At 54.3% G+C, this 12568-nt stretch overlaps 1 protein-coding gene across 1 annotated transcript in view; it reads left to right on the top strand.

Moving 5' to 3' along the window:
- The window catches only part of PTK7 (protein tyrosine kinase 7 (inactive)), a 95184-nt gene that overhangs the window by 53318 nt on the left and 29298 nt on the right, over positions 1-12568 (top strand). The window contains exons 10-11 of the mRNA XM_078864476.1: positions 2925-3044; positions 3441-3593. Of these exons, the coding sequence (XP_078720602.1) occupies positions 2925-3044; positions 3441-3593 (273 nt within the window). The remainder of the gene's footprint in view (positions 1-2924; positions 3045-3440; positions 3594-12568) is intronic.

Genomic DNA, 12568 nt, shown 5'->3' on the forward strand with positions numbered 1-12568 from the left:
GAGGCGCCCGCTCCGCTTGTCCGGCACGCAGGCCGAAGGCGGCGGCTATTGTGTGCCTGCCACCGCCACTGTGGCGGCGCAGGTGGGACGAACAGGTTTTTCCGCACCCGAGTTCCCGCGTGTTGGGTTACCGGGCCGCGCACGCAAATCCACTCCCTCCCTCCGCTCCTCGCCTGCCAGCGCACGTCCCCTCCCTACCGCCCACCCGTCTGCCCCCTCCCACCCTCGTTTGTCTTCTCGCCTCATTTCCAGAACCTGTTCCGTCTCAATTAATCTCCCATCGGGCTGTGCCTTGGGCCGCAGCGCTCGTGCACGGTCGGCCGTGAGTGCCGGAACGTTGCGGTGCGGCGACGGTCGCTCGCCGTGCGCTTGCGTGGAATTTTTTCCCCCGAACTCGTCACTTGTTATCGATCTTTGTCATCGTCTTATCTCGTCTTTTTCCGGAATAGTTCCCGTTGTGGCCATCACGAGGCCCCCCTCCATCCGATTCGATCGGCCGCCCCCCCCCCCCTCTCGCTTTTCCCGCCTCCGGTGTCGCTATTGCTCTTCAGATCCTATCCCCCATCCAGCTGCTGCTCTTCCTCATAGCGCTTCCAGCATGCCGTCCACGATCGTCGTCTTTTATTGTTGCCGTTCGCTTCCGATCGTTTCTTAAGATAATTATTTTATAATCGTTAAAGTAGCCGAGGGGTCACCTTATTGGGAGAAGCCGTTTGGTTTTCTGTGTGCGGTCGATTGAGGATGTGGCTCCTTCGAATTGCAAGGGAAATACGGGAGGTGCTGCCACTCGTGCGCATCGCCGCTCAGCTAATTTAAACCGCCGCGACGCGAAAGATTATCCCGCTGTGTGACTCAGCCCGGCTTAATTATCCAGGCTCCTAAAACCCGATGGCCCTGACGTAGCGGCCTGCAGCAGGGGCGGCAACTTCGCGACGTCTCGGCATCGTATCGAGCAAGCGGGCCTTGCGGGAGGCTGGGCGTGTGGATGAATGCGGGCTTGGGAAAAAGCGATTGCCACTTCGTCAACCGCGTCACTAAGTCACTAAATTACGCCCGGCATAAAAACCGGCGTAATTTCCCCAATAGGATTTGCACGCACGCGGAAGTAAGCGCGATGGCAAGTCGTGGCGGTCGTCACCGGCGCCGGTCGTGGTGACCTCTTGACCTTTTTCACACTGTGATTGAATAGGTCACCAGAAGCGCAGGTGATTCAGTGTCCCCTCATCGTGCCTCCGTGCTCAGCTCATCCGAGGTCATTGGCCAGGCAGAGTTAATTGGATGTAGAGGGGCAGATTAATCATCGTGGGTAGAAGACGCCCACCGGCCCTCCCCGGGCAGGGCGGGGGGGGGTGCCTGTAACTTTACCGGGGTGTTTGCGTTTCTATTAAGATGCCTGCGCTGCGCGTTGTGCTATTGTGCCGCGCGGCCACGGAGAGTGGCGTGCGCACACTGCGGTCGTGGACGTGATCGTTAAAAGCTTCCTGGCCGTCGCTCGACGAGTCTGACGCACCCTTCAATGGCTGATTAATGATCCCCGCGCCCTGACGCGAGGGTCGAGCGTTGACACCCCACCACAGAGAGCGCTCGATTGCGGGATCTTTCGCGCCTTCGCACGAAGCGCTTCACGCGCCGCCGTGCGTTAATTGTTGCCTTCACTGTGAGCACACACACGCGTGCACTCTCTCAGAGCACGGCCCTGTATCCACACTGTCAAGGTCAAGATGTCGTCGCATCTAACGCCGTCGGCCTGTCGCGTCCAACACCTCGCCGATGCTTCCTTCTCGTCGATCCTCGAGTTGTTGCAAAGTTGGCGCTCGACCTCCATGGACCGTACTTAGTCTCATCGCCGCCACTACCGTCTGGCTTTGTCTTCTATTCCCATTGGTCGGTGACCTCTGGGTATCATTGCAATGCCCGTCTCGATCAATTGCCCTTCTTCTCCACCCTACACAGCCTCCACTTTGCTGATTACGTGCTTCCACCACGTTCTTCCCGTGTCATACTCTGAATCTCCAAGTTGCTCAGCCTATCCCGCCGTGGAATTCCCAGCATCCTTTGTTCAAGTTCAGCTCTCTGACCCATGCAGTCAACTTCAGTTTGTGGCCATAGAAACTGTTGGACACTAACACAGCCAGTACGTGTGTGTGTCTTTGCGTTTGAGTGCAGTGGGGAGCGGTCGTACAGTGGCTAGTGCACTGCGCTACGAACTCGGCGACCTGAGTTTGATTCCCGCTCACGACCAATAATGGTGGCAAATATCTGAAGCGGTCCTAGGCCTTCCTATAGGTCGATTCAGCACTTGGGAGATGAAGGTGGCCAGGCGTTTTGCTGGCCACCCACCCCCTCGTGTGTCGTGCGGGCCTTATTAGGTGCTCGCTAACAGCACTTGCCCCAACTGTCTGTTAAATGTTATATAGGGGGGTCTTTGTCTTTGTAAGCTTGCGTGGGCTGCGTTTAGTCTGGTGAGGCATCGCGTAAAATAACTGCGCTTAAACGTTTGCTTAACCACGTTTTGCATTCCTGCCTGAAATGACATCAGCACTTCAATTCCAGCCCCTGGGGGCCCTTCGGTTGTAGCCATAACGTGGCCCATAAATAAATACAGGACCATTACTAATTTCAAAATACGGCCCTGCTGAATTAAAGCGTGCACGTACGTGAGTTTTCTGCGCTGTAATTCGGTGTTTTAATAGGATGCAGATGCAGTCGTGCGTTTTAATGGGAAGCCGTTGGATATCGTCCCGGATTATTTATTCATTTGTGTATGGTCTCGGCGCGTTTCGTTAAGATGTGCGCGTGGGATTCCACGAGGCTCCTGGGGAGTTTACGATCTCAGACTCGCGATCACACCAGAGGCGGGGGAGCAGACGCCGTCGTCGCTCGCGGCGATCGATTCCATTTATTAAGTTTTCGTTCTGTTCCAGCGAACCTCAAGTTCACGCCGACGCCGCAGCTGCACCAGTGCCTGGAGCTGGGGAAGAGCAGCAGCGTCCACTGCTCGGCTACGGGCCGTGAGCCGCCCGTCATCACGTGGAGCAGACAGGGTTGGTACCCCCTCCCTCACTCCCCCCACCCTCTCCGGAGCCCACTCGGCACGGGGTTTGAGCGGGGAAGGAATGGAGAAGGAACGGGGAAGGAATTGGGAGATGTGGGGAAGATGGAGAAGTGCAGGGAGGCATGGGGGAGGTGCATGGAGGGGTGGGGAAGCAGAACCAGGGTGATTTTTCAAATGACTAAATTTGGATCGTGTTGCTGGCACACAACGGCCTACTCCACTTTGGGGTGACGTTACGGGTATCTTTTTGTGAAGCAGACGGCGCAAAGTATTTTTTTGGTTAATACAGACCGCAGTGTCAATCAGGGCAGCTTGTCCTCATTTCACTGTGCCACCGCGTGTCCCCGTGTGTCCCCGTGTGTCCCCGTGTGTATGCGGGGAGCAGGCCACGGCGCACCGCTACCCCCCGGCGTGGCACAGGAGGCTGGCACGCTTGTCTTCCGGAAGGTGGACGCCTCGCACGAGGGCGACTACTCGTGCACCGCCTCCAACTCCATGCAGGGCGACATTGAGGCCACCGTCCGGCTGCAGGTTGCCGGTGAGCGCAACGCTTGTGACAGTGGAGGGCGAGTGGTGATGTCTGTAGGTTGACGGCGGATGCGACGCCTGCACGAGTAGTGGCGAGCGTGACACCTGTACGGCGGTGGTGAGCGTGAGACGCCTGGAGGCTGCGCGTTACATCCTCGCCGTCCACCGTATGGAACCAGCACCGCCACTGCCCAGGGGTCGAACTGGGGACCTCAAGATGCATCTCGATTCCACCTCTCCTGCCGGAATCCTAACCTCACATCGTTATTATCATTATGTAACTGTACGCTTGTGCAATGAGGATTTCCTCTCATCAGGGGGATAGAGGGGGGATAATCATTGCACTCACGAGGGAGGCCAAACGGATCCCTCTAATTGAACTTGGGATTTTCTTGTTTGTGGAGCTGTGGGAACAGCTGTTCCTTTGGTAAAAATAGTGGAGGGCCTTGTCACGGGACTCCACCGGGAGAAATAAAATAAAAAAATACGAAACCCAAAGGCATTGTCGCTTGCTGAGCGATTCATGCCTCGCACGCCATTGACGAGGGGGGGGGGGGGGTGGCGGAAAGGGGTGGGCGGATGCCACCGGAACATCCCTAATCACAGGGCTCAAGCTGCCGCTGCTCCCACTCGTCGCAGATCACGAATAGCGGCTTAATTAAAAATCATCACCGGAATTCGCCTTTGCCGTCACCGAGAGGAAATGCAGACGTCGACGCTCATCCCGGCCAGCCTTCACCGGAATATACAGAGTGTTAAGTTTATTTTTACTTGGGCACGGTGAATATTGTGGAGAGGGTGGGTGGAGCTGGGTCGCGTTGTGATGTCAGACGGTGCGGATGTAATAGGCCCGGCTGAAATGCAATTTGTCGTCGGCGTTGGACGGATTCCGGAGGCGTTCCGGGAGTTAAATGTGCGGATTGCCTCGCCGCGTTGTAATGAGTTTTTCCGGCGCGCGCACGCGCACCCTAATTTCGGCCGAGCGAGCGATTGAATCTACGCCCCGCGAACTCATCTCGACGAAGCGGCCCACCCCCTCTCGGTCTCCGCGTCACGATCGCCTTCGCGGCGTGAAAGAAAAAAAAACGCGTCGGGCCGACATAATGGCTCGCCACTTACGCTGTCAGGATTGGCGAGGCGCGGCGTGAGAATAAAAAGGCCGATTTGTACAGAAATCCCACGGGGGGGCCCCCACCGCGGGCCGGGGAGGGCCCTGCGCCCCGCGTATTGTTGTCATCCGACCGGGAAATTGTGATGCTGCACGGGCAGAGGATGAATCGCGTGTAAATTTAGGCGCTTTATTTTGTTATTACTTTTTTTCTAATATTTCCAGCCGTAAGATGTGTCACACCCCAGACAGCAGGTGGGGGAGTCTTGTGACGGTAATGATCAGAAAGCCCCGAGGGGGGGAACCTCGCTGCGATTGAAGCCGCGGAGCTCTCCTCAATCTCTCGCTCTCTCTCACTCTCTCGCTCGCTCTCCCCTCTCACTCTTTCAATCTCTCACTTTCTCTTAATCTCTTTCTCTCATTCTCTATCTCTCTCAATCTCTTGCTATCGCTGTCTCAATCTGTCACTCTCTTACTGGCGTTCTCTCTCTCGGTCACTGTCGCTCGCTCACTCTCTTGCCCTCGCTCGCTCACTCGCCCGCTCTCTCACTCTCGCTCTCTCACTCTCTTTCACACACTTCCCTTTCTCTTGCTCACTCGCTCTCTCCCCACGGTGGGAAGGGAAGCGCTGGTGGTGACCGTATTGCGAGCGCCGCGGTGGCCCGGTGTGTGTCAGCACGGCGAGGTGGCGCGCTCGCCTGCGATCTGCCGCTTTGGAAACGAGGTTTGGTGGATCATGTCCAGGTTGGCAGTACAGCAAGTCGGTTGATGAACCCGTCCTTGTGGGCATTTGAGTGGTATCCTCTCGCACGCACCTTGGGTTTTCTCCGGGTATCACTATTTTCCTCTGACACGAAAGCACATTCCCAAGGCAGCACACTCCCAACAACGTGTCCTACGACTCGTGGCACAGTTACCCATCAGTCCTACCCAGACCCCTCGAGACCCCCAGAACCCCCAGACCCCTCAAGACCCCCCAGACCCCTCGAGACCCCCACACCCCGCGAGCCCCCCTTGCGTGAGTAAGGCACTGTAACGTCTCTCCGGCAGTCACTTAAGAGCTCACTCGGTGCGGCACTTAGGGCGCGCGCGGGAGGACGCGGGATGCGTCGCGCGAGCGAGCGGCTGTCACGCTCGAGTGTGATGATGCCCCTGAGCTGCGACCGCATCACAGCTGGAGCGCCGCCGAAGCACTTATTATATTTTTATTTAAGCCTCCTCTTCGGTACACGCGCATGCGTGTCACAGCACGGCCGAGCCGGCCAGCTGTAATGGTGCAACGAGTGGGAAGTAGTGGGTCTTTGTGCAGTGCCCGTGGCTGGAGTTGTCTGGGTGGGCGAGCGTGAAGGTGCACGTGTGTGTGTGCGTGTGGAGAGCGGTGGCGCGGTGGTGAGCGCGATGCGCTACGAACCCGGCGACCAGAGTTCGATTCCCGCTCACGGCTAACATTGGTGACGAATATCTGAACCAGTCCTGGGCTTCCTCCTCAGTCGACTCGGCGTCAAATGAGTACCGAGTTCAATGTGTAAACATCGCCACTCGGGTACAAAGGCGGCCGGGTGTGGAGATGGCTACCTTACCCCCCATGTGCCACGGCAGCCTTCGTACGTGCTCGCTAGCAGCAATTCCCCATACGGGGGATCTTTTTATTCGTTGATATGCACATATATTTTCCCCTATGTTTTTTTTTTTTATACATGTGCACTTTTGTGCATGTGTAGTGACATCGGGGATGTCACTGTATGGTGCCGGCCCAGAAGGGCCGTGTCGTTCGATGTTCCTACATCGTGGACAGCACCATGTGGGTGGCTGTGTGTAATGCCAGCCCTCGCGGGGCTCGGCGAGCACTGGGAAAGTGCGGGCACCACGCACAGCGTGTGGTGGGGGCTCCCCCGAGGGGGAGTGGGTGAGTGTCAGCCCAGGGGCAGGGTTGCCCCGGGCCATGGCACTCTGGTTGACCCCGTAGACACGTGATCCGGAGTATCCACACAGGGGGCCCCAGATTGGGGGGGGCTAGTGGGTGATCACGTGTCCGGGAGAGCTCTTGAGAAGGATAGAGAGGGAACGAGAATGCTCGTGAAGGCAGGCGGGGCCGAGGCCGGAGCGGCCACGACCAGAGAGGGATATAAGGCGGGTCCCTGAGAGGGACCGGGGTCGCTGCATTCTACAAGCGGGAAGCTCTACACCTACAAGCTGGAAGCTCTACACCTACAAGCTGGAAGCTCTACAGCTACAAGCTGGAAGCTCTACAGCTACAAGCTGGAAGCTCAACGTCTCAAGCTGGAAGCTCAACATCTGCAAGCTGGAAGCTTAACATCTACAAGCTGGAAGCTCAACGTCTCAAGCTGGAAGCTCAACATCTACAAGCTGGAAGCTCAACGTCTCAAGCTGGAAGCTCAACATCTGGAAGCTCAACATCTACAAGCGGGAAGCTCAACATCTACAAGCGGGAAGCTCAACGTCTACAAGCTGGAAGCTCAACATCTACAAGCTGAAAGCTCAACATCTACAAGCTGAAAGCTCAACATCTACAAGCTGAAAGCTCAACGTCTACAAGCTGAAAGCTCAACATCTACAAGCGGGAAGCTCAACTTCTACAAGCTGAAAGCTCAACATCTACAAGCTGAAAGCTCAACGTCTACAAGCTGAAAGCTCAACATCTACAAGCTGGAAGCTCAACATCTACAAGCTGAAAGCTCAACATCTACACGCTGAAGCTCAACGTCTCAAGCTGGAAGCTCAACATCTACAAGCTGGAAGCTCAACATCTACAAGCGGGAAGCTCTACGTCTCAAGCTGGAAGCTCAACGTCTCAAGCTGGAAGCTCAACGTCTCAAGCTGGAAGCTCTACGTCTCAAGCTGGAAGCTCAACGTCTACAAGCTGGAAGCTCAACATCTACAAGCGGGAAGCTCTACGTCTCAAGCTGGAAGCTCAACGTCTCAAGCTGGAAGCTCAACATCTACAAGCTGGAAGCTCAACATCTACAAGCTGGAAGCTCTACGTCTCAAGCTGGAAGCTCAACGTCTCAAGCTGGAAGCTCAACGTCTCAAGCTGGAAGCTCAACGTCTCAAGCTGGAAGCTCAACGTCTCAAGCTGGAAGCTCAACGTCTCAAGCTGGAAGCTCTACGTCTCAAGCTGGAAGCTCCACGTCTACAAGCTGGAAGCTCCACGTCTACAAGCTGGAAGCTCAACACCTACAAGCTGGAAGCTCCACGTCTACAAGCTGGAAGCTCAACATCTACAAGCTGGAAGCTCAACATCTACAAGCTGGAAGCTCAACATCTACAAGCTGGAAGCTCAACATCTACAAGCTGAAAGCTCAACATCTACAAGCTGAAAGCTCAACATCTACAAGCTGAAAGCTCAACGTCTACAAGCTGGAAGCTCAACATCTACAAGCGGGAAGCTCAACGTCTACAAGCTGAAAGCTCAACATCTACAAGCTGAAAGCTCAACGTCTACAAGCTGAAAGCTCAACATCTACACGCTGAAGCTCAACGTCTCAAGCTGGAAGCTCAACATCTACAAGTTGGAAGCTCAACATCTACAAGCGGGAAGCTCTACATCTCAAGCTGGAAGCTCAACGTCTCAAGCTGGAAGCTCAACGTCTCAAGCTGGAAGCTCTACGTCTCAAGCTGGAAGCTCAACGTCTACAAGCTGGAAGCTCAACATCTACAAGCGGGAAGCTCTACGTCTCAAGCTGGAAGCTCAACGTCTCAAGCTGGAAGCTCAACGTCTCAAGCTGGAAGCTCAACGTCTCAAGCTGGAAGCTCAACGTCTCAAGCTGGAAGCTCAACACCTACAAGCTGGAAGCTCCACATCTACAAGCTGGAAGCTCAACACCTACAAGCTGGAAGCTCAACATCTACAAGCTGGAAGCTCAACACCTACAAGCTGGAAGCTCAACATCTACAAGCTGGAAGCTCCACGTCTACAAGCTGGAAGCTCAACATCTACAAGCTGGAAGCTCAACACCTACAAGCTGGAAGCTCAACATCTACAAGCTGGAAGCTCAACACCTACAAGCTGGAAGCTCAACATCTACAAGCTGGAAGCTCAACACCTACAAGCTGGAAGCTCAACATCTACAAGCTGGAAGCTCAACACCTACAAGCTGGAAGCTCAACATCTACAAGCTGGAAGCTCAACACCTACAAGCTGGAAGCTCAACATCTACAAGCTGGAAGCTCAACACCTACAAGCTGGAAGCTCAACATCTACAAGCTGGAAGCTCCACGTCTACAAGCTGGAAGCTCAACATCTACAAGCTGGAAGCTCAACATCTACAAGCTGGAAGCTCAACACCTACAAGCTGGAAGCTCAACACCTACAAGCTGGAAGCTCCACGTCTACAAGCTGGTAGCTCAACATCTACAAGCTGGAAGCTCAACATCTACAAGCTGGAAGCTCAACATCTACAAGCTGGAAGCTCAACGTCTACAAGCTGGAAGCTCAACATCTACAAGCTGGAAGCTCCACGTCTACAAGCTGGAAGCTCAACATCTACAAGCTGGAAGCTCAACATCTACAAGCTGGAAGCTCAACGTCTACAAGCTGGAAGCTCAACACCTACAAGCTGGAAGCTCAACATATACAAGCTGGAAGCTCAACGTCTACAAGCTGGAAGCTCAGCACCTACAAGCTGGAAGCTCAGCACCTACAAGCTGGAAGCTCAACATATACAAGCTGGAAGCTCAACGTCTACAAGCTGGAAGCTCAGCACCTACAAGCTGGAAGCTCAACATATACAAGCTGGAAGCTCAACGTCTACAAGCTGGAAACTCAGCACCTACAAGCTGGAAGCTCAACGTCTACAAGCTGGAAGCTCAACGTCTACAAGCTGGAAGCTCAGCACCTACAAGCTGGAAGCTCAACATATACAAGCTGGAAGCTCAACACCTACAAGCTGGAAGCTCAACATCTGCAAGCTGGAAGCTCAACATCTGCAAGCTGGAAGCTCAACATCTACAAGCTGGAAGCTCAACACCTACAAGCTGGAAGCTCAACGTCTACAAGCTGGAAGCTCAACATCTGCAAGCTGGAAGCTCAACATCTGCAAGCTGGAAGCTCAACATCTACAAGCTGGAAGCTCAACATCTACAAGCTGGAAGCTCAACACCTACAAGCTGGAAGCTCAACGTCTACAAGCTGGAAGCTCAACGTCTACAAGCTGGAAGCTCAACATCTACAAGCTGGAAGCTCAACGTGTCAAGCTGAAGCTCTTTGTCCTACGAGGCAACCACGTGGTCGGAGAGCTGAGCGAGGGTCCGACCCTTCGTAGCAGTAACTCCTCTGTATAGTGGAGTTAGCTGGGTGGTCACCACCCTAGGTTGTATCTGGTAAAGGGGCAGTTACCCCTTTGTGTTACGGTGTTACAAATAACTGTGTTGCCTCTTAAAGGAACAACGTCTGCGACTCGGTTGGACTCACTACACTTGTGAGTATTTATCTTGTCAGTCAGCCGTCTCCGCTTCATACCCTCAAAGTGCACCTAGCCTAGCACAAGCACTGTGGTGACATCATCACCACTTAGAGGCAAATGGTTGTTGTTGTTTATGTATCTGGGTTTGTGTGAGTTTATTACTTGAAGCGGTGTAAACATCACTGCTGGGAAGACAAAGGCAGCCGGGTGTGTTCCTGGCCACTGCACTCCCTCGTGTGCCGCGCCAGCTTTAATAGGCGCTCGCTAACAGCACTTGCACATTTTATGTAGGCTCTGGGAGACATTCATCTCTGTGCATTGTGTGTGTATTTGTGCATATCTGTGCTTGCGATTTATTTTAGGCATGCTTGCGTGTATTTGTGTGTGCGTTTGTGCTTGCGTGTCTATGTATGTGCGTGCACATTCGGCGCGTGCATGATGCATGCATGTGCATACAGGGTTGTGCGTACATGATGCGTGCATGATGCGTATATATAGTGTGCGTATGCCCGGCGTGTGCATGCATGATGCGTACTTATATTGTGTGTGCTTGAGTACGCGACGCGATTCCTCCCTCGCTCACCGCAGGTGGCCGTTTGAGAGAGTCCGGCCAAGAGCGCAGATTAGCGCCGCAGTGCCACAATAGACGCTCCCAGCAAACACGACTCCCCCCTGCCCCCTCCCCCCCCCCGCCGCCCCCTCCACCCAACCCACAAAAACAAATTCATAAAGAGCCCGTGCTGGCATGGGGATGGGCGGTGGAGGAGCTGTCGCGAGGCCAAGCTGCCGTGAATGGGATTTCTAATTAAACGTTCCCGCACCTTGCGAGCCGCTGCCGCGCTTATCGCGCGGGCAAGGTAAACGACGCGCCGCCGCCCCCACCGCCGATTCCAGCGGATTTTTTCCCACAGCCGCGGCCGCGGGCGCGCGTTGTTATCTTGCCGGCGAGCGTGGAGGCGGAGCGACACCCGAGACGACGCATACCAATGCCCCGAACATCGCATCGTCGCCCCCCACCCCCTCGCACGGTGATGGATTGTAGGCGAGTTACAGTTAGCCCCCTCGACATCCTCCCCACAACCCCCCCACTCACCTCCTATGCCAAATCCGCCCCGACCCGCACGGAGGTTCGACGAAGCGTCGCGATTGATTCGTGGGTTGTGATTCAATTTTGCGATCCCATTATACTCGCGTCATTATTGCCGGCCGGCTTACTCTGTTCTCGTCTCAGTCGTGCAGTTTTATTCACTCCCGTTTAGCTCCGAGCCCGCCAACCTGAGTTTGATTCCCGGCCACGGTTAACTTCTGAACCGATTTCAGTCCTCCTCTTGTCGATTTAGCATGAGCTGGTTTGGTGTGTAAAACATCGCCGTGTCATTTCACTCGTATGCTTACCCGTTTGTTCCGTCTCGTTTGTCTTGTTACGTTCACTCTAGACTGCGTTGAATATTTAGCTCGTCGTTTGTGCCGTAGGGTTGGAGGCTGGCAGCGCGGTACGGAAAGAATGGGACCGGTTTCCCTTCCCGACCCGGGCAACTTTCTGCGTGGAATTTGTATGTTCTTCCCCTGTTTTACATGGGTTTCCTCTGGGTTCGCTGGTATCATCGTATAGCTTAAAACATACCATGCAAACTGGTATTGGCCAAAACATCGCAATGCTGAAAAATTACCCACCAATTACTCGGTTGGAGTTATACACAGCAGCAACATCGGACCCCACTACAAAAACTGGCTGGACCAAGTTTTATTTACAAGTGTAAATACAAAAAAATATATATGGCAAAGCATCCAGTGCTGGGCTTTAGTCTGGTGGTTCTGGGTTCACAGCGTGCCCTCTTTTGCGCATATCTCTTCAATTAGCGGCGTTTAGTCTGATGCACTAATCGCCATTGCGTGTGCCTTGCTGACTTAATCGCGCATGTGATGATGTCTGGCCGAGTGGAGCTGTGGTTAGAGGCACTGGCTCAACGTCTGAAAGTTACGAGTTCAAATCCTGGGTTAATACAATGAGCACACACTTTGTCGAGAGTCTCATGTTACGTGGATAGACTCACCCCACACCATAGGAATGTGGAATTATGTCCACTGGCTCAAGGATGTAAACAGGAGATGTGCACTGCCCCATGCTCATTTGAGATGGAACCACGAGCTCTCTCACTGGCTCTCTCACTTTTGATTTATGTATATTTTGCGGAATTTTACAGCCCTTTGGAAATCTGCTGCCAGATAAAGTCCTCCCTGTGGCAGACGAGGGGGTTGTCCGACTATACTTCACGCTGCTCGATGTGGGTTGATAAAGGAGGCTGCCAGGACCGATTCAGACATCATCACTCACCACTCTGACGTTCGCCTTGGCCAGGGATCGAACTCGGGCGACCTGGCTCATAGTGCGGTGCCCTCGCCACAACAGGCGTCATGGTCAGGGTCGAACTTACGACCTCCTGTATACCAGGC

The sequence above is a fragment of the Lampetra fluviatilis genome, chromosome 18 (assembly GCF_964198595.1).
Source record: "Lampetra fluviatilis chromosome 18, kcLamFluv1.1, whole genome shotgun sequence".
NCBI lineage: Eukaryota > Metazoa > Chordata > Hyperoartia > Petromyzontiformes > Petromyzontidae > Lampetra > Lampetra fluviatilis.